Genomic DNA, 24,068 nt, shown 5'->3' with positions numbered 1-24,068 from the left:
ACCGAAATCATGCTCGTCTTTGTTTGAAAGGACCCCTCCACACTCAGAGTGTGGGGTCCAGAGCAGTTCACCCAGGGTCAGGTCTGAACCCCAAGTACTGGAATTTTCTCTGCCTGGTTCTAGCCTTGACCTTCCTCAGGGGACCTCAAGGCTTGCTGTGAGTTCTCTGAGGACCTAGAGTCATAAACTCACCTGCTGCAATTGTCCTTTGTTCTTCTTTTAGCTAAAACTTTTCAGGGGCTCATTTAAGCAAATGTAAGTCTAACAAAGTCACAAAAAGAATAATCAACAGCCATGATGGGAAAATTCTGAACCAAGATTTCTAAAATCTTACCCTGTATCATTCTTAGCACATGTGTCTTGTAAGGCTTAAAGGACCTGTTTTCTCATGGCTTTCTCATACTTTGAATGCAATATATAAATATCTGAAGATATATACATAATATGATTTATATAACACACATTGATTACAGGATATAAATATCTGAAGGTATACATGTTAGCAGTGAGAAAATCAAGAAGGAATATGTGAGTGTATGTGTATTCTTACACATTTAACTTAGAGAATTTAGAAATGCCAGATCAAAACTGGTCATTTCAGAATTGCAGATGATTTACTACAAACTATAAAACTTGTCAATTTGTCAATTAATCTGTTTTGTCTATTTTTCATGGAATTCATTTCCTTAAATGCCAGGAGGTTATGTTTTTTAAGGAACTTCAACACCGTCCTCCCTCATGACTGCACCAGTTTACATTCCCTTACAAACCCCTTCAGCGTTTATATTATTAGTGGGCTTTTTGCTCATTGTTATTCTGACTGGCATGTGGTGATACATCCCTGTACCTTTGTTCTGCATTTCTTATTGTTTAGCGGTGGTGAGCATCTTTCTTTTGCCTCCTGCCCATCGAAAAGAATAAGCTGCCCCGCCCAGCCTCAGCAGCTGTGGGGCACAGGCTTAGTCTCCCCACAGCATGTGGAGTATTCCTGGACCAGGGATGAGGCCCTTGTCCCCTGCAGTGTCAGATGGATTCTCCACCCCTGGGTGACCAGTCTGTTTAGCTTTTTTCCCTTTGGGACAAGTATATATATAATTTATTTATTTATTGGAATATAATTGCTTTACAATATTGTGCTATTTTTGCTGTATGAAGTCATCAGTCAGCTGTAAGTATACATAAGTGTTCTCCCTCTTGGCCCTCCCTCCCGTGGTCGCCGTTTCACCCCTCTCCTCAGCACAGAGCATCAATCTAAACTAGCTGTGGTAAACAGCAGCTTCCCACCAGCTACCTATTTTAACCACCAGTTCAGTTCACTTGCTCAGTCGTGTCTGACTCTTTGAGACCCCATGGAGTGCTGCACGCCAGGTCTCCCTGTCCATCAACAAATCCTGGACCTTGCTCAAACTCATGTCCATTGAGTCAGTGATGCCATCCAACCACCTCATCCTCTGTCGTCCCCTTTTCCTCCCCCTTTCAATCTTTCCCAGTGTCAGGGTCTCTTCAAATGAGTCAGTTCTTCACATCAGATGGCCAAAATATAGAAGTTTCAGCTTCAACATCACTCCTTCCAATGAATATCAGGACTGATTTCTTTAGGATGGACTGGTTGGATCTCCTTTTAGTCCATGGGACTCCCAAGAGTCTTCTCCAAAGTTTTATCCACGGTGGTGTATATATGTCAATGGTCCTTTCAATTGGTCCCCCTCTTCTCCTGCTGTGTCCATGTCTGATCTCTATATTTGTGCAAATATTGTCTTAACAGATATGTATGGCATTTAAAATATGGTATTGATGAGCTTATTTACTGAGCAGGAATATAGGCGCAGAGGTAGTTCTTAAGCTTTTGCATTTTAAGCTTTCAAGGCATAAAATACATTGACAATCATTCCATGCATTTGATGGTTGTAGCCATGTGTTCTGGGAAACAAACTGACTCAGAAGGACAATGCAGATAGTGGAGTGCAGTTTATTACACCGGCGGGGCCAAGGCAGAGTCTCCTCTGAGCCAAGGACCCTGAACAGTTTTTGTGAAAACTGTATATACCCTGGTGAACTTGCTCAAACCCACCTCCCCAAATTCCTTGAAACTAGTCTGGACAAGGTAAAAGAGAGATACGATCCAAGTTAACCCATGATTCATGTGTCACAAGACTAAATGAACAGTGGATATTTATCAACAGGCCTGTGGTCATAGCCCGATAAACAGAATGGAATTCACTACTTTGTTCTGTTACAGAGATAATTAACATATTCTTTTAGGCAACAGAGTCCAAGTACAAGTCCTGAGGCTCTTTTATGAGTGGGCGGGGTGGGATCTGATTTTCCATTGGTATGCCATTTCTACAGACACCGGGGCGGAAAGTTCAGAATCAAGTGGGAGGGTGACCGTGCGTGTAGCCTAATGCTCACAGCCTGGCCTAAGTCGGAGTCCAGCTCTGTCTGTTTCCTCTTTCATTACTAAGTGAAAGAAGCCCATTTGAAAATGCTACAAAAAGTAGGATTTTTACAATATGACTTTTGGTGTAGGTAAATGTTCATATGTGTGCTCAGTTGTGTCTGAGTATTTGTGATTCCAGGGGCTGTAGCCTGCCAGGCTCACCTCTGTCCATAGATTTCCCAGGAAAGGATACTGGAGTGGGTTGCCATCTTTTCTTCCAGGGGATCTTCCTGACCCAGGGGTTGAACCCGCATCACATGGATGTCCTGCATCTGCAGGCAGATTCCTTACCACTCAGTCACCTAGGAATCTAGTAAGAAATATAGAAGAGATTAAAAAGGTCCATGATTCCTGTGGGTTTCAAAAGAGGGACTATGAATATCCCAAGTCTAGAGAACTTTCAGGACCATGAAATAATTTGTGTTAAACTGTCATGCTGGACACATGTTATTAAACATTTATCTAGAGGTATGGAGTGCACATTCCTACACGAGGAACAAAGGGGTAAGCTAGGGAGTTTATCTCTTTACTGCCCATGTAGATTCATCAGTGGTAACAAATGCTCACTCTGGTGGGGAAAGTTAAGTAGGGAGATTGTCCACATGTGGGAACAAGAGGTATATGGGAAATGTCTATACTTTATTCTCAATTCTGCTCTGAAACTAAATCTTGTACAAAGTTTGTACTGGTGAATGCAGACTGAATATTTTTTAGAATACATAATATGAGAAAGATCAATATGTTTCTATCTTTAATTTTTCCTTGGTCATTATACTTTAAAGATGTGGGAAAATAGAGCTCTCTAAATGGAGCAGACAGGTGAAAGAAAAATTTAAAACAACTCCATTTTAGATACCATTACAATTCTGAGCGAGAACCCCTCCCGAGAAGAAGAGAAAAAAACTTCGTCAAACCAACCAATCAGAAGGAGACGAGTTACCCTCCACCCCTAGGCAATCGAGAAGGGCGGGAGAAGTCCCTCACCCCACCCCCATCCCACCAAGACTTCCTGCTTCCCCGGCTGCACAGTATACACTAGCCGATCCCCCTAAGTTTTCCTTCCCGCGCACCGTAGGAATTAGCCAATTCCCTTAAGCTTCCCTTCCCGCCGTCCCTGCTAGACAGGATAAAAGAGACTCGCCGCTTTCTCTCGGGGCTCCTTCACCATTGTGTGAAGAGGGTCCCTGCTCCAGCTTGTAATACAGTTCCTCACTGCTTTTGCATCCATGCGCGGCTCCTGTCGTGTTTGGAGGAATTCCGCAATCCGGGTACAATATATGGGGTCTCGTCCGGGATCCCCCGAGCCCTTCAGGACCCGCGCTTCGGAGGACGAACAGCCGGTAAGCAATAACAGCAGGTGCATCTGTATCAAAGGGGGCCCAATCTGTATCTGTCTATAGCTGGAAATTAAACCTAGGCGGACGCGCCGATAGTGGTCTCCAGCAGTGGGCCGGAGGAGACGTCTTCCAGCTCCCACTCTGTAGTCCCGTATATATATATACCTGTGCGGGGACTACTCTGTACTTTCTTTCTCGGGATTGCGCGCTCTGTTATTTGTCTGGTGTGTTGTCTTGTTTGTTCATTGTGTGACTGACTGACGAGGGGACAGGCCCAATCTAGATGCTCTCCGCTTACCTTAATAACCGGATTCAGGGTCCAGAGTACTCAGGGGCCAGCTTGTCTGCCAATGGACCAGACCCAGCGGCCGCAAATGGGACCCTTTTGTCCCTGGTCTCCTCCTGACGCAGACAACTGGCCAGAGTGCCCCGACCGGTAAGGAACATGAGACTTTATTGACCTCTCTCCCCTTCCCTCTCTCTTTCCTCTCCTTAGCCATTCCTATCCTTCCCGTTTTTCTAGTCCCCTGGTCCTGGATGCAGGAATCTGGTCGAAGGGCCTCAGCTTGAGTTGAGGGTTGGAGACTGATCACCTCCTCTGGGCAGAGAACTCGAATTTTCTGATCTGGTTTCTGGCAGGGCCGAGTTCCAGTCCTCCCTTTTCTGGAAGCCCAGGGAAAAGTCCCGTAATGCCTGGGTGTCTGGAGGTGGCAGGAGACGTCTTAAGTCCACCCCTTTTGCCCCTCTTTCCCACCTCCTCCTCCTTCTTCTTTCAACCTGGCTTTTTTTCCTCCTTTTAAAATCTTTGAAGACATCTGAAGTTTTGTGTCTCTGTAGAAGGTTTTCTGAGAGACTGTATTCTTGTATTTAAGGGAGTGTCTGATGAAGACTTCCAGGTTTATATGTGTGTTTTAACTCTGTTCTGTGTTGTGATTTGTGACAGCTATTTTGCTTTGTCTGACCAACATTTAGACCTGCCGCCATTTTGTTAAAACTTGATTTTCTTTCCCTGTGCCTTGAGACCAGGGCTCTCAAGAACACTTATTTAGACCATCTGAGACTGAGAGAAAAAAAAAAAAGAAAAAAAGCCTTTAAAAATGTTATTTGTTTAAATTTTATATTGTAATATCTAATTTATGACCAAACTTAGAAAATGAAGATAGATCTTGCCCTGTGTCTGTCTAAATATGTTTTGGTATGTCTGTCTCTGAAAAATATTTTTAGGTTAATTTGTAAATGGCTTAAATTTTAAGCCAATTTAATTGGCTTAAAAAAGGGGGGGGGGGTAAGCGCTTACAAATCTAATAATTCTAAATTAAACAATAAATTCCAGGTTCAGGTGAACTGAGAGATATTCAGTATTAAATACCTGATATTAATGTTTGTTTGTTTGTTGCCCTATCTAATACAGACATGTCTTAGAGTAATTAACATTAAGTGAAATATTTTCATTGTACCTAGGTTTAATATAAGTTAAATATTATACCTGTTACAAGTTTGTCGACAAAGAAATTACCTTGAGTAAAAAAAAAAAACTTGTAAAAAATGTAAATGAGGTATGAGTTTGTATATAAACTCTATTAAAAATAATTATTCTTTAAGAATATCTATTTAAAATAGTCTCTCCAGATTAGGGTAACTTGAATTTCTAAGGGTTGTGCTAAACTAAGTATTGAAAGTCTATTAAATAATTAGGTCATTGCCAAATGAAATAAGATTTTGAAACATTTACTACTAAACACTGATTTCCTTTTACAGAAAAACTAAAGAGATTTGGGACTATAAATGAATAATGTTTGATGCCATCCTAAAATGTTTTAAGAAAACAAGGGTTTTAAAAATTATCACTGGCATTTATGCTCACCAATCTATAAAATGCTAATATAAAAGTTAGCTCTTGGTTGCTAAAAGAAAGCAAGAAGTATGCTTTCAGTAAAAAAAAAAAAGTGTTAAAAAATACTAAAAAGAGTTATGCATGATCAGGATTTTCTAAAATTAGATTACAATTAGTTAAATAAATAGATTTTGTCATAAATGACACAGTCATAAAAAACTGGTTAGAGCCAATTAGGTAAAGCTTTTAATTAATCTTTTCGATAAAACTTCCTGAATCGAATTCTTTTAAATTTCCCTTGACATCTAGCTAGCTTTGGGATGTTTAAGAGGGCCCCTGAAACATCCCAAAGAGAGATATTAAACTGTTTATTTGGTTGGTTAAATTAAAAAAAAAAAAAAAAAAGAGTTCACCTAGATTTGTTAGGCAAAATCTGTGATAAGCCTTTGGTGTGAGTTTCCCAGCCCTGTTTTATATTAAAAGTTCAGTCTGAGATCCTACAAGTGTTTCAGCAAAATAAAAAGTCTATGATCAATTCTGTTATGTGATATTAATGTAAAAGTTTGTTTCTGAAGCTTATCTCAGTAATCTATCTTTGGATGACGATCAGATGCCTGATGACCTGCAAGCAGGACTGAAAAAAGACAATTTAAGAGACTGTCTCCAACCTGGATAAGAGGACTTTTTATCAGGTACTCTTAATTAGCTCATGCACAATAAAACTAAAGAGAAATTAACTCTTAGATTAATTCCCACTTCCAGAGGCCCCTACACTGGATTGGTCTATAGAAAAGACAGCTGACCTGATCTCACCTTAAAATGATGCTCAAACAGGAAATACTATAGTACACCAGGATGAAAAGACAACGACATCAGAGGTAGACAGTTTGTCCAAGATGCTGGACCTGATTCATATGATCGTTTATAGTGTTCTCTTGACTTCTTAGACCTTTGTGTATAAATCAAATGCTTTTCTATCATAGGCCTGATTCTATGCCAGTTTTAAAAATCAATCCAATTGTTGGGTTTGTGGCCAATCACCTGTATCTAGTTCTGGGTTACTTTGGTAAATTTCTCTACTACAAGACTCTAACTGGTTGGCCCTGAAAAAATTAACTTGAAAAAATTATAGTCATATTCAGGTCACTGTGATATTACTAGATGAGATCCCCTCACCAGGCCAATTAATAATGCCTACTCTGACTCTGGCCATAAATTTGAGCCTTTTTCTATTCCTCAAGCTCAATCAGAGCAAAAAAAAAAAAAGGTTTTTAGCAAAAGAAAAAAATCTCCCACAATTATAAGATAAATTTATATAGATAACACCAGGCGATGGTAATTTAGGTTTAAAGTCTCCTCTGTGTTAAAAACAATTAAATCATACTAAAAATAATCAGTATAGTAACACTAGAAAACTGGGCTGTGTGCCTTATAGATGGTGGTGCTAATGTATAATTTCTCTGAAAGATAAATGTTCGTGCAGAGTAGACTAAGTCAGATGACCTGAGATATACTGGGCTACATCTAATAGAAGCTTATACATCTTACTCGTGACTTTGCTAGTACTGCTGGCTATGTTCTCTGTATTTCACCTGTTTTACAAAATTGCCATTTCTTACAGTGCCAAATGTGTGACTGAGGCCTCTGATAACATAATATATAGTTCCCTATGAGATCAATAATGATGGCAGTGTAACTCTAGATATGAGAAAAAAACAAGAGGGAATGTTTTCCTGGACCAAGAGGCTAGTAAGACAGGTGGTCCAGAGAATTTTAGATACTGTTTTATGGCCTAGTCCAGTAACAGCACATTGAGTGGCCAGTCAACAAAATCTTTGCCAAACCTGAGAATAGACATTCTCAGCACCATGGGATAAAATGGTCATGAAATGCCCCCCTCAAAGTCGTGGTCAAGTTTATGAACAAAAAGGGGCTCTGCCAACTGAAGATTGACACTTGCCATCTACATCTACAGCGATTATATCATGGCCACTGCAACTGCTGACTTTCAACGGCCCTGAAAGGAGTTCAGGGTGAAGATCAAGAATGAGACACTCGATGCTCTGGAAAAAACTGTCAGAACAGGCCTTCAGATAGTTAGATCTTTTCAAGAGAATTTATGAGTCCCAATTCTTGCATCTTCTCATACCTAGAGAAACACTGACATCATTAATGGTGCCATCTGCTTTGGCTATTAAAAAATTTTACAATTAAAACTCAAAATAGAGTACTCAGCGATGGTTCAGACATCCTGGGAAATAATCAGGTGTTACTATGAGTGCAATTTCAGATTAGACATTGTATTGCTAAACACTTGAGTTTTCTGAGTCGTGTCAGGCTTTAATGCCACCATTCTCAAAACAATGTCTGCTAGAAGCTAGTAACTTCTACCTTACTTTTTATAAAACTAAGCAACTGGCCACCTGGCTAAAAGTCTCCCCGAAGTGCCAGGTCCAGACTGGGTTTCAGGCCTATTCTTCTAAAAAAAAAAAAAAAATATTTTGTCTATTAAAACTCCAGTTATCCCTTCTCCAGCTACTACTAACTGGGTATGTTACAACAAAATGGCAGACCAAGGGATTGAGATTTTAATCATACAAGGCTCAGGTCTAAGACTTGAGCCCCGTTTTGACAAATATCACAGTCATAGTTGCCCTGTTCCCTAAATTAAAACTGAGCAGGACTCTGTGGGGTGGCAACTCTGGAGTACAGATCTGCTGTACTGTAAAATATAGGCTTTATTCAGCCTCCTTCACCTTCCCTGAGTTCCAAAGGGTAGATTCAAACAATTGCTAATCAAGAAAGGAAAAAAAATACAAAAACAGAGGGGAAACAGTCAAATGGTGGTACAGCCTTGAGACGGGTCCTGGTTCCTACTCAAAGAAATATGTATAACAATGTCTTTGAGTTCTTCTACAGAACTGGAGCCCATCCAGGTGAAAGATGGTAACTTCAGACTAAACACAAGATTCCTAGAACACAGCTCTGTTGCTTGACCACCAGCCAATCATCCCAGCGGTGCCTCCTGTTTCTGGGGACCAGTGATGACCATCCTGTTAGGTCTCCTGTTTGGCCCCTGTCTATTTTATCTCTGAGAGGCACCAACAGTTTCAAACTAAGTTCCTGTTATTATAAGACTACAAGCTGGTTTCAGATATAAAACACCCCAACTTAGATCAGGTAGAGAGAGACTTCTGCTCTGCTAGGCAGGCCTACGCCCAGGCACAGCAGGAATAAATTACAGAAGAAAGAGACCTCCGCCCCAATTCCCAAAAAGCATCTTGAGTATGAAGTCTCTCAAGAGAGAGTTAATAAGAAAAACACACTGCCTGTCCGTCCACCGTCCACCTGGAAGGGAAAGTCCGCGAAAATAGAACAAAGGAAGGTCCGACGACCAGAGTGAGAACCTCATGTAAAACAAACAACGCTCCTGCCTAGGCCCGATTTACATAACAGAGGCCCAGGGTCAGAGAAACATATAAAAAGAGGAGTCAAAGCCCTCTTCCTTCTTCTCTCTCTCTCCCCCCCGCATGATGGGGCGATCTTCTCTTTGTGTCTTGGGAATCGACATGTCCTCACAACTCGAAGATGGATTTTCCGGCTATTATCTAAATAAATAGAGCTGTAACACTGATTTATTTAAGAGCTATAACACGGTCTGTCCTCCGAGAGCCGTGGCCCGCCAAGGGGCTTTAATGTCCGTCACTCCAAATTTTTGTTGTGACGAGACAAAGAACCGAAGAACCGACAGTCGCGTGACAACATTGTTAGGATACAAAACAGAGTAAGTATATATGAAATGAATTTTGCATAAAACTGATATTTTTTATGTTAGGTTCAAGTTATAATTTCCTTGTTTTTTCTGACATGCCCAGGTTCTGATAGTGCATCTTCCGTGTGATCCATTTACACCATAACAGATGATGTCCACTGGCTCTGGTGATTTCTCTGAGATTATCAGGCTATAGAGTTCATTTTTTTCCCCTCTGTCTTTAGACAAGGCTGTGGAAAAATGGAATGAGGAACATGTGAAAACCCTCACAGTTAATGGAGAAACTCCACATCTTGGTTTCTCTTTGCTTTGGAAAATGAACACTCACTGTGTTGATGATAGAAACTGGGTTTTGGGAGTGGGAGTTTTCATCACTCAAGCCCAAGTGTGATGTTTCCAGTACACTCCTCGCTCATATCATAGACATAGTCTTCCTATTCACATTTTTGCACTTTTTTTTTTTTTTTGCCATCTATTTATTCTTTTTTTTTTATTATTAGTTGTAGGCTAATTATTTCACAACATTTCAGTGGGTTTTGTCATACATTGATATGAATCAGCCATAGATTTACACGTATTCCCCATCCCGATCCCCCCTCCCACCTCCCTCTCCACCCGATTCCTCTGGGTCTTCCCAGTGCACCAGGCCCGAGCACTTGTCTCATGCATCCCACCTGGGCTGGTCATCTGTTTCACCATAGATACATTTTTGCACTTCTTTATCAAAATATTTGCAACAATTCTATTGGTGCTAATCTGTTTTCACCTGTGTTGAATTTCTTAGATACAGCTCAACAAAACGATACAGTTTTTCAAGAAATAAAAGTTTCATAACCAAGAATTTATCTTATACCATTGTATATGTTTGCACCCTACTGTATTTAAAATATACAAAGAATATCATCCACAAGTAGATGTATATATTTTAACCCATTAAAAAGAATCTTGATTTCATTGACATGAATAGGAAAGCCTGAAGTGAACTGAACATGAACTGATTTTATTGACATGAATATCGATTTTATTGACATAAATATGAATGAACTCAGCTGAACTGAACTGAACATGAATCAGTTCAGTTCCGTCGCTCATTCGTGTCTGACTCTTTGCGACCCCATGAACCGCAGCATTCCAGGTCTCCCTGTACATCACCAACTCCTGGAGTTTACCCAAACTCATGTCCATTGAGTCAGTGATGCCATCTAACCATCTCATCCTCTGTTGTCCCCTTCTCCTCCTCCCTTCAATCTTTCCCAGCATCAGGGTCTTTTCGCATCAGATGGCCAAAATATTGGAGTTTCAGCTTGAACATCCGTCCTTCCAATGAACATCCAGACTGATTTCCTTTAGGATGGACTGATTGCATCTCCTTGCAGTCCAAGGCACTCTCAAGAGTCTTCTCCAACACTACAGTTCAAAACCATCAATTCTTCTATGCTTAGCTTTCTTTATAGTCTAACTCTCACATCCATACATGACTAGTGGAAAAACCATAGCCTTGCCTGGATGGACCTTTGTGGACAGAGTAGTTTCTGGTTCTTAATGTGCTGTCTAGGTTGGTCATAACTTTCCCTCCAAGGAGTAAGCGTCTTTTAATTTCGTGGCTGCAGTCACCATCTGCAGTGATTTTGGAGCCCCCAAAAAGAAAGTCAGCCACTGTTTCCACTCTTTCCCCATCTATTTGCCATGAAGTGATGGGACCGGATGCTGTCATCTTAGTTTTCTGAATGTTAGCTTTTCTTTAATAGTGTTAGTAAGTATATAGTCAATTAAATATATGTCTCTTTGCATGAAAATGTTAAATATTTTTTTTTCTTGTTTTGGTATTCTCCCCAGTTATATAAATTTCTTTAAAAAAAAAAATACACGTATTTATGTTTGGCTGAGTTGTGTCTTGGTTGTAGCCTACAGAATCTTGGAGCCATGTGGGAGACTTTGTTGCAGCAGGCAAACTTTAGCTGTGGGTGTGGCATCTAGTTCTCTAACAAGGGACTGAACCCAGCCCCCTGACTTGGGAGCTAAGACTACCAGGGAAGACCCTAGAAAAACTATACACTTTCTTTAGTGTTGTCTCTGTGTATTTGTGTTTTACTAGTTAAATTTTAGTTCACATAAACTGAAGCAAATTCAACATCTGTCATTTAATGAATGTTTGACAAAATATTTGCAAAACGGTGGAACAATAATGTTTTTGATTTTATATTATTTATGTGATGCATTCAAGACCCTGTAAAAACTTTTAGAAAGGCATATAATATATATTAAGTAGTTCAAAGGATTATTGATGCTATCGGTAGTATTCTATCAGACCTGTCAATTTTGTAAAACACTTAAAATTCAAAGTTAAGTGTAAATTCTTACCTTAGTGGTCTACCTCTTTGCTATTCAGAACAGTCATTCATGTATCAGAATTTTCAAGATTACTAGTTAAAATAAGCTTGTTAAAAATGCGGCACATTGGCCCCACTGCAGAACTCTTAGATCAGAGCATCATGCTTTTTAAAAATGTTTCCTGTTTCCTTGATGGGGGGCTTCCCTGGTAGCTCAGATGGTGAAGAATATGCCTGCAATGTGGGAGACCCGGGTCCGATCACCTGGTGGGGAAGATTCCCCTGGAGAAGGAAATGGCAACTCACCGAAGTATTCTTGCCTGAAAAATCGAATGGACAGAGAAGCCTGGCATGCTACAGTCCATGGGGTCGGAAAGGATCAGACATGACTGAGTGACTAACATGCTTTCCTTGATAGACAGTTAATCCTGTGCCACACGAGTTCAACTTTCAGAAATAGATAAGTCAGTGTTGATGGATTGTTTTATAATTTCTCTTCCATCAGAATAGTTTCTACAGTGGTCTGTAGATCATATCTCATTCCCTTCCCTGGGGTGAGAAATACAGTGGAAAATACGGCAGTATAAAAATTAGATTCTTGTGTAACACTAGACATTCTCCTACATCAAAACCATTTCTCTGGCTGGTTTCATCTTGGGTCACATTAGATAGTCTTCCCAGGTTCACGTGGTTCATGTCCTTTATATTTCAGGGGCTGCTGACATTCCAGGATGTGACCATAGATTTCACTCAAGAGGAGTGGGAATGCCTGGACCCCGGTCAGCGGGAATTGTACCGGGACGTGATGTTAGAGAACTACGGGAATCTGGCCTGCTTGGGTGAGGATAACTTGCTTCCAGAATCCCTTATATATTCTCAGGGTTTTGGTTCATTCATTCTAGAATGTCTCCTGTAATTTTGTGCTTTGTCCAGTAGAGGTTAAGATCCCTACTTTCCAGGGGAAAGTAACCTTCTTTCTTGATGTAACCTGTCTCCTTGTTGTTCAGTCGCTAAGTGATGTCCAACTCTTTGCGATCCCGTGGAATGCAGCAAGCCAGGCTTCCCTAGCCTTCTTTAACTCCCAGAGTTTGCTCTAATTCATATCCACTGAGTCAATACTGCTCTTCAACCATCTCATCTTCTGCCACTCACTTCCCCTGCCCTCGATCTTTCCCAGCATCAGGGTCTTTTCCAATGAATTGGCTCTCACAGTCAGGTTGCCAAAGTATTGGAGCTTCAGCATCAGTCCTTCCAATGAATATTCAGGGTTGATTTCTTTAATATTGACTGGTGTGATCTCCTTGCTGACCAAGGGACTCTCAAGACTCTTCTCCAGCACCACAGTTCAAAGGCATCAATTCTTTGGTGCTCAGCCTATTTTATGTTCCAAATATCACATCCATACGTGACTATTGAAAAAACCACAGCTTTGACTTTACGGTCCTTTGTTGGCAAAGTGATGTCTCTGCTTTTTAATATGCTGTCTTTGTCATAGCTTTTCTTCCAAAGGGCAAGCATCTTTTAATTTCATGGCTGCAGTCACCATCTGCAGTTATTTTGGAGGCCCCACCCCCTCCTAAAATTCAATCTGTCACTGTTTCCACTTTTCCCCTGTCTATTTGCCATGACATGATGAGACTGGATGCCATGATCTTAGTTTTCTGAATGTGGAGTTTTAAGCCAGCTTTTTCACTCTCCTCTTTCACCCCCATCAAGAGCCTTTTTAGTTCCTCTTCAAGTTCTGCCATTAGAGTGATATCATCTGTCTATCTGACGTTGTTGATATCTCTCCTGGTAATCTTGATTCCAGGTTGTGAATCATCCAGCCCAGCATTTCACATGATGTACTCTGCATAGAAATTAAATAAGCAAGGTGGCCATGTACAGCCTTGATGTACTCCTTTCCCAATCTGCAACCAGTCAACTGTTCCATGTACGATTCTAATTGTTGCTTCTTGACCTGCATTCATTCTAGGTTCGTGGTAATTCTGTAAGTTCTGTGGTATCAAATAGTGCCACTCTCCTCTTAAAACTGGAATTCCACTACCTGGTTTTGCCTTAGTAGTACTTGAGCATAATATCAGAATCTGATTTTGATGCATTTGTCTTTTAAAGATGCTTCCAAAAAACTATTTGGTGAAATTCTTTTTCTTAATGCTATTTTAACTTTCTACCTTGACTTCTCTCTCACCTGAATACATATTGGATTGGAAATTGATGAATATCTCAGAAAACACATATTCCTTTTTCTGATGAACAGGTCTTGTGGTCTCTAAGCCGGACCTGGTCACGTTTCTGGAGGAAATGATGGATCCCTGGGATGTAAGGAGAATGGAGACAGCCATACACCCAGGTATGTGTCTATGGATGAAGCAGATAAGTCAGGTGAGAGGGCCAAGCATTGGGGAGGAAATCAGACTTTGCCATGTGGTTTGAGAAGATCTGCTTCAGTGGAGATGATTTTGGATTAGCCTAGGTTTATTTCTGTCACCGTCATAGAGCGTCATCTCCTGACCCATTCCTGATTCTTTTCATCATTTGTGTATTTTTCTCCAGTGATTAATTTTCACATTCACAGTTAGAACCAAAATAATTGTCTTGGCCTGGAGCAACCTGCATGACCTGATAACTCGTCCATTTTGGGGGGTTTTTAGAAAATCTGCATATTTCTGAATAACTATATTAAGCCCTTTTAAAAGTGAAGATTCTGTCCCAAATCAGAAGTGTGTGGGTGGAGCTGTGAAAAAATTGCCAAACTTGTAGGAATACTGGGGACAGATGTTTTTTGTTTTCTACCATATAATTTCCAGTGCACTGGAAACTACACCTATGACCTTAGAAATATCATACTCAAATTCTTGCTTCACTGTATAAGACACCTCACTAAAATCATAAAATGCAAATCTGAATTTTAAAAGTTTCTCTTTTTTTATATGAACTAACATTAAAGGTGTTAAGTATATTTATCCCAATTCATTACTGCTAAAATGCTTTAATATATTTATTTAACTCGCAGAGTTTTTAAAGAAATTATTGACATGGGAGTTTAAAACATTTCCCACAGTGCTTTTTTCTGATTGTTATTCACTATCAAGCCTATAAATTATATAGAGAAATATTTAAGAAGAAATTTTTCTGTTCCAATAATGCTATTTTACAATGTTATGTTATGTTAGTTTTGCTATACAGAAAGAATAAGTGATGCATATACACATTTCCCTTCTTGAGGAGATTTCCTTCCCATCTAGTTCACCACAGAGCATTGAGTAGAGTTCCCTGTGTTCTCCCCATATTTTTCAAGTCTCACTTCTCATTTGATTTGTTAAGAACTCTTACCTTGTTAAATCTATCTTGTTTCTTATGAAACATCCCAGAACTTTATCATTTATGCCATCTATTTCTGATTAGTTCTAGGTCAGTAGCATTTACTATTTTAGACTCTATTAGAACATGCTCAGATATCAACATGAGTGGTAAGTGGATTCAATAATTAGTAGGCATTATCATTTGTGAAAACGTTTTGTTTGTAAATTTAATTACTTAAAGCAAACATTACTCATGACACTGCTCAACTGCTCCTCGCTTTGTTGTTCCTGTAGGTTTCTATCTTGACTTCTCCTCTGCACCATGCTCCTCTGTCATCTCATCTTGTCCAATGTTCTGTGTTTGTGGTCTCTGTTCTGCAGGCTGCAGATCCTAGTTCCTCTTGCTCTGGTGTCTGCTCCCTGGTGGGTGAGGCGGTTCAGAGACTTGTGCCCTTATCCCCTTGAGAGGGGGTTGATTGTTACTATTGTGACCAGAGCCTGCCCGGATCCTGAGGGCCGCTTCGCCTTTCCTCTGTGGCTGTCACTGTCTGTGGCGGGCTCTGCTTCCTGATTGGTGGAGCAGAGGTCCAGATCTGAAATGAGCTCTGCTCTGATCTGTGGTGCTTCTGATCTAGTGGGACTGGAGCACACCCACTGGGAGGGAAGCCACTGAGTGTTGCTCCTCTGGGGATGTTCTCCTCGGAGAGTGCTCTGCGTGTCATCTTTCATGTGCTGTGCCAGCTCTCCTGTGACCCTGTGTTGGCATTGATCTTGGCCTCACCTGAACCATGGGTATGTTGGCACTTCACCCTGGTGTCTCTCAGATGTTGTTTTCACCAGGTCACCAGCAGAGATCCACTGTAGTCATATCCCAGGTGTACATTCATTGTGGAGCTGGACCCGCTGCGGTGCTATGGGGGCAATGTAGACTGTGACCTGGCCCAAATGCCTCATGTGCATGCCTACAAAGTCTACAGTGGCTAAATCCAGACTGGTCTTGACTGCCAGAGCCTCATTTCCATCTAGATGTTCTGTTGGGGCTGAGTTTACCAAGCCAGTTATGGGATGTAAGACCGTGGTTTGTACAGATGCAAGGAGAGATCTCAGCTCTTCTTGCTTAGTGCAGGGCCTTGGGGCTCAGCTGTGGTTTCAGCACCACCTGTACATTGGGACCACTCACAGGCGTGTGCCCTGAAGGTGCCCCTGGAGCCCGTGAGTCTACCCTGGTAGGGAGGAGGCTGGGGAGGAGGAAGCAGCTGTGGGGGTCATGAGATCACCCACCTAGGTGGGAGACATCCCTAGTGCCTGGAGAGGCAGGGACAGGCACAGGGGCAGAGAGGCTGCAAGGAGCTTCTTCCCTTCGGGCATCACTCAACAGCGCCGCTCTGCTTCTCTGGTGGTTCACGCTTCCTCCACAAGCATCCCATTTGCACAGCTCCTCCCTCCATCCCGTCCCCTCAGGATGTCTCATCACGGCCACCCGCAGTCATCTGCCTGGTTCTGCTCTCCAAACCCCACGTTCCAGCACCCAGCCCTTGTCTGCAGCGGAGGACACCCTCTCAGGCTGGGTGGGCAGGGCAGGGGACATTACCCTGCTTACAGGTCTCACTCTGTCCTGCACGCTGGTTGCCGTGTTCTCTTCCCACAGAGGACGCGCTCCCCGTCTGTCCCAAGTGAACTCCCCCCAGTGAGGGTCTTCCCTGGATGTGGAGACCTCTCCTCTCTTCAGATCCCCCCAGGGTTTTGCGGGTCCCATCCGGCTTCTTTTCCTCTTCCCTTTCCTCCATCTCTCCCTTGTCCTACCTGGCTCAGCAGGAATCTTTCTTGTCCTTTCAGGTGTCCAAGTTCCTCTGCCCGTGTTCCTCAGGGCTCTGAGAATTTTTCCACTTCAAGATGTATTCTTGATGCTTTCGTGGAGAGAGATGAACTCCACGTCTTCCGAATCCTCTGCCATCTTGACTCCTTCTATCTCAGTTTTCAGCTTAATCTAGCCAAGTGTATGCCAGTTTTATGTAAATTGTAATCTATATTCCCCAAGAATAGTAAGTAGAATTAATAATTATTTGGTATCTTTCAGCTGTGTCTTCTCACGACACCCAGGGTTTGAGGACCCAAAAACCAGGCTTAGAAGATTTACTCCTAACTGCAAAGCTAGGAATATATGAAAGATTTCACCTTGGAAATTTACATTTAACCAAAGACTGGGAATCTATGAGGGCATGTAAAGAGCGGAGAGCATGTTATGATGGACACAACCAAGTTGGTACAGTTTCCCATAAAGTAAACATTACCGCCAAAAGAAATCAAGGATGTGAATCAAATAAGGAAAAACCAATTTCAGATGACCAATTTCAGTCATCAACATCTGCAGATGAGTGTATATTTGTCAGCAAAGATCCACGTCACCTCTTGAAACATACATGTCCTCTGAAGGGAAATATGGAAAATCTGGAAAGTCATCTAGTCTCTACTGCAAATACTCATTCCAACCTATACTCTGAGCATAGCTGTCTATTAAATATAGATTCAAACATGTCTGGAGACCAGAAACTTAAAAATGAGGGGGGAAATTCTCAATACAATCAATTTGAGGGATCCTTTAACAAGGGTTTCTTGTTCTTCAACCAACAACTATTGTCTCCTTGTTCCAAAGTGTGGAATGTTGATTATAATGGAAGACACCTTATTCAACCGTCATTATTCAATACATATGGAGGTATAATTAGTGTGGAACAACTTTCCAAGTGTAACAAAATGAGTAATGCCTTAAGCAGGAGCTCTACCCCCAATAATTACAAGAGTATACATGATGGAATGAGAAGCTCTTCATGCAATGAAACTGGCCATAATGTTGACCAAGACTCATATCTCCTGAAACAACAGGGACATCAATTTTCAGACAACAATTCTGAACATAATAAGTGTAGGAATATATTTCATCAAAACTCAAATCTTACTATTAATACTTATAAGAGTATGGATATTGGAGAGAAGACTTATGATTGTTGTGATTATAGTAAAGTTGTTAACCAATCTTCAAAACTTATTCAACAGCAGAATATTCAGACTGAGCAGAAACATTGCAAGTGTAATACCTGTGGAAAAGTCTGTAGTAACTCACCAAATCGAAGCAGACATACGAAAATTCATTCAAGAAGGAAAGATTTGAGATGTACAGCATGTGGCAAAGCCTTTAATCAGAGTTCATATTTAACTGAACATCAGCGAATCCTTACTGGGGAGAAACCATACAAATGTACAGAATGTGGCAAAGCCTTTATCCATTATTCACTACTTACTCAACATCAACGAGTCCATACTGGGGAGAGACCTTATAAATGTACAGCATGTGGCAAGGCTTTTAAGCAGAGTTCAACTTTGACTCAACATCAACGAATCCATACTGGGGAGAGACCGTATAAATGTACAACATGTGGCAAGGCTTTTAAGGAGATTTCAACTTTAACTCAACATCAGCGAATCCATACTGGGGAGAGACCTTATAAATGTAAAGCATGTGGCAAGGGTTTTAAGCAGCGTTCAGGTTTAACTGAACATTACCAAATCCATACTGGGGACAGACCTTATAAATGTACAGAATGTGGCAAAGCCTTTATCAGTTGTTCACTTCTTATGCGACATCAACGAATCCATACTGGGGAGAGACCTTATAAATGTACTGAATGTGGCAAAGCCTTTATGAATTATTCACATCTTACTCGACATGAACGAATCCATACTGGGAAGAGACCTTATAAATGTACAGCATGTGGCAAGGCTTTTAAGGAGATTTCAACTTTAACTCAACATCAGCGAATCCATACTGGGGAGAGACCTTATAAATGTACAGCATGTGGCAAGACTTTTAAGCAGCGTTCAGGTTTAACTGAACATCACCAAATCCATAGTGGGGAGAGACCATATAAATGTACAGCATGTGGCAAAGCCTTTATCAATTGTTCACTTCTTACGCGACATCAACGAATCCATACTGGGGAGAGACCTTATAAATGTACAGAATGTGGCAAAGCCTTTATGTATTATTCACATCTTAATCGACATGAACGAATCCATACTGGGAAGAGACCTTATAAATGTACAGCATGTGGCAACGCTTTTAAGGAGATTTCAACCTTAACTCAACATCAGCGAATCCATACTGGGGAGAGACCTTATAAATGTAAAGCATGTGGCAAGGCTTTTAAGCAGCGTTCAGCTTTAACTGAACATCACCGAATCCATACTGGGGAGTGACCTTATAAATGTACAGCATGTGGCAAAGCCTTTATCAATTGTTCACTTCTTACGCGACATCAGAGAATCCATACTGGGGAGAGACCTTATAAATGTACAGCATGTGGCAAGGCTTTTAAGCAGAGTTCCAATTTAAGTCAACATCAGCGAATCCATATCGGGGAAAGACCTTATAAATGTACAGACTCTGGCAAATCCTTTTCCCAGAGTTCAGGTCTTTCTGGACATCAGAGAGATCATACTGCAGAGAAATGTTAGAAATGTAAGGAATGTGGCAAAGCATTTCATCACAGTCATCACCTCACTCACAATCAAAGAATACATAGTGCAGAGAAACCCTAGAAATGAATCAGTGATAAAAAAAAAAAGTTGGTCCCAAATATACAATTTTGAAAAAACGAGTGTTTTCTTTGGAAAGATACATGAGTGAAATAAAAAAAAATGTAAAAAACTGCTTAATCAAACATCAAAAGTAACTCAATACCAGAAAATTCATCCTAGAAAGCATGTCATTAGTACCACTTTTCTTGAATTAGTCTCAGCAGAAACACTGTAGCAAGTATTCCATAAGTAAAACACATACAAATATGATATGTTAGTATGGATCACAAGATGAAGGGGTGGACATTTGCAGAGGTATAATTATTATTAATGTATCCTTGTCTATGTTAAGTTATTTCAGATTATTAAGGACCCAAAACGAATGTAATTCAACTCTCAAATTACTACATGCTGTGATTTGTTTCTACTCTATATATGAACTTCTGTTTTTGATGGTTGTTGCCCAATGGTAAGAGAAGCCCTTCAATATTAAGTGGGAATCATTGACATTTATTCTCCAATTTATAAGATTAAGAACACAGTCGTGTTATATACACACTAAACCTCTGAATGGAGGTATTTGTCACTGATGTCAAACACCTCAGTGGTCACCATGATGTAAGTGTTCAGGGAATAATTCAAAGTAAGACAGAAGTTTGTTCTAAGTTTTCAATAATTATGTCACTTGCTTTTTAAGCATAAAAGAAGGATAGTTCATGAAAATCTAAGGTATTTTTATAACAGCAACATAGAGAAATCATGCATATTATCTGGCAGGCTTGAAGTAAGGACACCTTCTCTTCTATCTGATGTAAGTATAGAAAACTCTTTCTGGAAAAGTCATATTAATATAATGAATGTCCATCCATGTTTAGTAAATTAGCCTCCATTTTGTAAACCATATAAATCACATTCTCAGATCATTTCATCAGAGAAACAGGACAGTTTTTAGAAGCTTGTAATGTGTATTTTAATCAAGGATCAAACAACAATTGAAAAAGGTTTTATTCCATCTGTGTAAAATTAATGTATCTTAATAAAAGTCAATGGTTTTTCAATGTTACATATGATGTGGAATGAATGAAGGGTTAACGCACCTCCAGCATTAACCTCTCCCACCTATTTAAGGTTGCAGGAAAGGTAACGTAATGATAAACTATTTGAAGCACAGGGGGATGGCATCTGTAGAAATTAGTTCCTTACTGACATTAAACCTCTCATAACTTCATATATTTCCCACCATTTCTATGTTGTATCTCCTCTCCGATTTTTATTGACTTGGACATCATGGTGGTTCTAATAAGAAGGATCATACAGAGTACTGTTGAGAGCTCCCCTGAACTGCTCCATGCTGTTGCTGCCTCAGCGTCTGTCTGGGGAGCAGGCAGCCTGCAGGTCCGTGAACTCACAGCAGCCAGTCCTGTGAGAACCTGCACTAGATGACCCCTTCCTCGGGACCAGCAGTCTTGCTGAACCCCAGGGTCTACTGCACAGCCCCCCCCCCCCCCACCCTCCCCGCCTTCAGTGATCCCCTCTGAGCTCACCAGCATCCTGCTCGTCTTTGTTTGAATGGACCACTCCACACTCAGCCTGTGGCACCCACAGCACTTCACCCAGGGTCAGGTCTGAACCCCAAGTACTGGAATTTTCTCTGCCTGGTTCTAGCCTTGACCTTCCTCAGGGGCCCTCAAGGCTTGCTGTGAATTCTCTGAGGACCTAGAGTCATAAACTCACCTGGTGCAATTGTCCTTTGTTCTTCTGTTCGCTAAAACTTTTCAGGGGCTCATTTAAGCAAATGTAAGTTTAACAAAGTCACAGAAAGAATAGGCAAAAGCTATGATGGGAAAATTCGGAGCCAAGATTTCTAAAATCTTACCCTGTATAATTCTTAGCCACATGTGTGTTGTAAGGCTTAAAGGAACTGTTTTCTCATGGCTTTGGCATACTTTGAATGCAATATATAAATATCTGAAGATATATACATAATATGATTTATATAACACATTGAATACAAGATATTAATATCTGAAGGTAAACATGTTAGTGAGAAGACCAAGAAGGAATATGTGAGTGTATGTGTATTCCTACACATTTAACTTAGAGAATTTAGAAATCTTAGATCAAAACTGGTCATTTCAGAATTGCAGATGAATTACTAAAAACTGTAAAGCTTGTCAATTTGTCGATTAATCTGTTTTGTCTACTTTTCATGGAATTCATTTCCTTAAATATCAGGAGGTTATGTTTTTTAAGGAACTTCCACACGGTCCTCCCACGTGACTGCACCAGCTTACATTCTCTCCAGCCATGTAGGAGGTTCACTGATCTCCAAGCCCCTTCAGCGTTTATGATATTATTAATGGGCGTTTTGCTCATTGTTCTGACTGGCATGCGGTGATACATCCCTGTAGCTTTGTTCTGCATTTCTTATTGTTTAGCGGTGGTGAGCATCTTTCTTTTGCCTCCTGCCCATGGAAAAGAGCAAGCTGCCCCGCCCAGCCTCAGCAGCTGTGGGGTACAGGCTTAGTCTCCCCACAGCATGTGGAGTATTCCTGGACCAGGGATGAGGCCATTTCCCCCCCACAGTGTCAGATGGATTCTCCACCACCGGTGACCAGTCTGTTTAGCTTTTTTCCCCTTTTGAGACATATATATATATATATATATATATATATATGCATTGGAATATAATTGCTTTACAATGTTGTGCTGATTTGTGCTGTGTGAAATCATCATTCAGCCATAACTATACATAAATCTACTCCCTCTTCGACCTCCTTCCCGTGGTCTCCATGTCACCCCTCTGGTCAGCACAGAGCGCCAAGCTGAGCTCCCTGTGGTAAACAGCAGCTTCCGACCATCTACCTATTTTCACCATCAGTTCAGTTCAGTTGCTCAGTCGTGCCTGACTCTTTGTGACCCCATGGACTGCTGCATGCCAGGTCTCCCTGTCCATCAACAAATCCTGGACCTTGCTCAAACTCATGTCCATTGAGTCAGTGATGCCATCCAACCACCTCATCCTCTGTTGTCCCCTTCTCCTCCTCCCTTCAATCCTTCCCAGTGTCAACATCTCTTCAAATGAGTCAGTTCTTCACATCAGGTGGCCAAAATATAGAAGTTTCAGCTTCAACATCATTCCTTCCAATAGATATTCAGGACTGATTTCCTTTAGGATGGACCGGTTGGATCTCCTTGCAGTCCAAGGGACTCTCAAGAGTCTTCTCCAATGTTTTACCCATGGTGGTGTACATATGTCAATGGTACCCTTTCAATTGGTCCCCCTCTTCTTCTCCTGCTGTGTCCACGTCTGATCTCTATATTTGTACAAATATTGTCTTAACAGATATGTATGGAACTTAAAAAATGGTATTGATGAACTTATTTACTGAGCAGGAATACAGGCGCAGAGGTAGTTCTTAAGCTTTTGCATGTTAAGCATTCAAGACATAAAATACATTGACAATCATTCCATGCATTTGATTGTTGTAGCCATGTGTTCTGGGAAACAAACTGACTAAGAAGGACAATGCAGATAGCGGAGTGTAGTTTATTACACCGGCGGGGCCAAGGCAGAGTCTCCTCTTAGCCAGGGACCCCAAACAGTTTTTGTGAAAACTTTATATACCCTAAGTGTACTTGCTCAAACCCACCTCCCCAATTCCTTGAAACTAGTCTGGACAAGGTAAAAGAGAGATACGATCAAAGTTAACCCATGATTCTTGTGCCACAGGACTAAATAAACAGTGGATATTTATCAACAGGCCTGTGGTCATATCCCAATAAACAGAATGGAATTCACCACTTTGTTCTGTTACAGAGATAATTAACATATTCTTTTAGGCAACAGAGTCCAAGTAGAAGTCTTGAGGCTCTTTTATCGGGGGGCCGGGGTGGAATCTGATTTTACATTGGTATGCCATTTCCATATACACCGGGGCGCAAAGTTCAGAGTCCACTGGGAGGGTGACCGTGCGTGTAGCCTAATGCTCACAGCCTGGCCTAAGACGGAGTTCAGCTCTGTCTGTTTCCTCCTTCATTACCAAGTGAAAGAAGCCCATTTGAAAATGCTACAAAAGGTAGGATTTCTACAATATGACTTTTGGTGTAGGTAAATGTTCTTATGTGTGCTCAGTTGTGTCTGAGTATTTGTGATCCCAGGAGCTGTAGCTTGCCAGGCTCACCTCTGTCCATACATTTCCCAGGAAAGGATACTGGAGTGGGTTGCCATCTTTTCTTCCAGGGGATCTTCCTGACCCAAGGACTGAACCCGCATCACCTGGATGTCCTGCATCGGCAGGCAGATTCCTTACCACTCAGTCACCTGGGAATCTAGTAAGAAATATAGAAGAGATTTAAAAGGTCCATGATTACTGTGGGTTTCAAAGGAGGGGCTATGAATATCCTAAGTCTAGAGAACTTTCAGGAACATGAAATAATTTGTGTTAAACTGTCATGCTGGACACATGTTATTA

At 41.0% G+C, this 24,068-nt stretch overlaps 4 protein-coding genes across 4 annotated transcripts in view; 2 read left to right on the top strand and 2 right to left on the bottom strand.

The window, feature by feature from the left end:
- LOC122692415 (zinc finger protein 345-like) overlaps positions 1 to 20,625 on the top strand; it is a 564,572-nt gene extending 543,947 nt beyond the window's left edge. The window contains exon 6 of the mRNA XM_043899991.1: positions 17,096 to 20,625. Coding sequence (XP_043755926.1) covers positions 17,096 to 19,272 — 2,177 coding nt within the window. The 3' untranslated portion in view covers positions 19,273 to 20,625. The remainder of the gene's footprint in view (positions 1 to 17,095) is intronic.
- The window catches only part of LOC122691420 (putative protein ZNF720), a 344,658-nt gene that overhangs the window by 39,163 nt on the left and 281,427 nt on the right, over positions 1 to 24,068 (bottom strand). The window lies entirely within an intron of this gene.
- LOC122692444 (thymosin beta-4-like) overlaps positions 1 to 24,068 on the bottom strand; it is a 567,005-nt gene that overhangs the window by 503,087 nt on the left and 39,850 nt on the right. The gene's annotated exons all lie outside the window — the stretch shown is intronic.
- LOC122692440 (putative protein ZNF720) lies at positions 12,342 to 17,096 on the top strand. Its single transcript, XM_043900004.1, has 3 exons — positions 12,342 to 12,552; positions 13,974 to 14,066; positions 16,855 to 17,096. The coding sequence occupies exons 1-3, from the start codon at positions 12,408 to 12,410 to the stop codon at positions 17,007 to 17,009; spliced, it is 393 nt and encodes a 130-aa protein (XP_043755939.1). The 5' UTR covers positions 12,342 to 12,407; the 3' UTR covers positions 17,010 to 17,096.

The sequence above is a fragment of the Cervus elaphus genome, chromosome 4 (assembly GCF_910594005.1).
Source record: "Cervus elaphus chromosome 4, mCerEla1.1, whole genome shotgun sequence".
NCBI classification, from domain to species: domain Eukaryota; kingdom Metazoa; phylum Chordata; class Mammalia; order Artiodactyla; family Cervidae; genus Cervus; species Cervus elaphus.
The sequence above is the reverse complement of the archived record's forward strand: the minus strand, read 5'-3'. Positions and strand labels throughout refer to the sequence as shown.

Excerpts from the sequence above, each read along its gene's own strand:
- LOC122692440 (XM_043900004.1), top strand. The coding sequence starts at position 12,408 with ATGTCCTTTATATTTCAGGGGCTGCTGACATTCCAGGATGTGACCATA. Across the intron at positions 12,553-13,973 it reads CGGGAATCTGGCCTGCTTGG|GTCTTGTGGTCTCTAAGCCG; the intron begins GTGAGGATAACT and ends TCTGATGAACAG. Across the intron at positions 14,067-16,854 it reads GGAGACAGCCATACACCCAG|GTGTCCAAGTTCCTCTGCCC; the intron begins GTATGTGTCTAT and ends TTGTCCTTTCAG.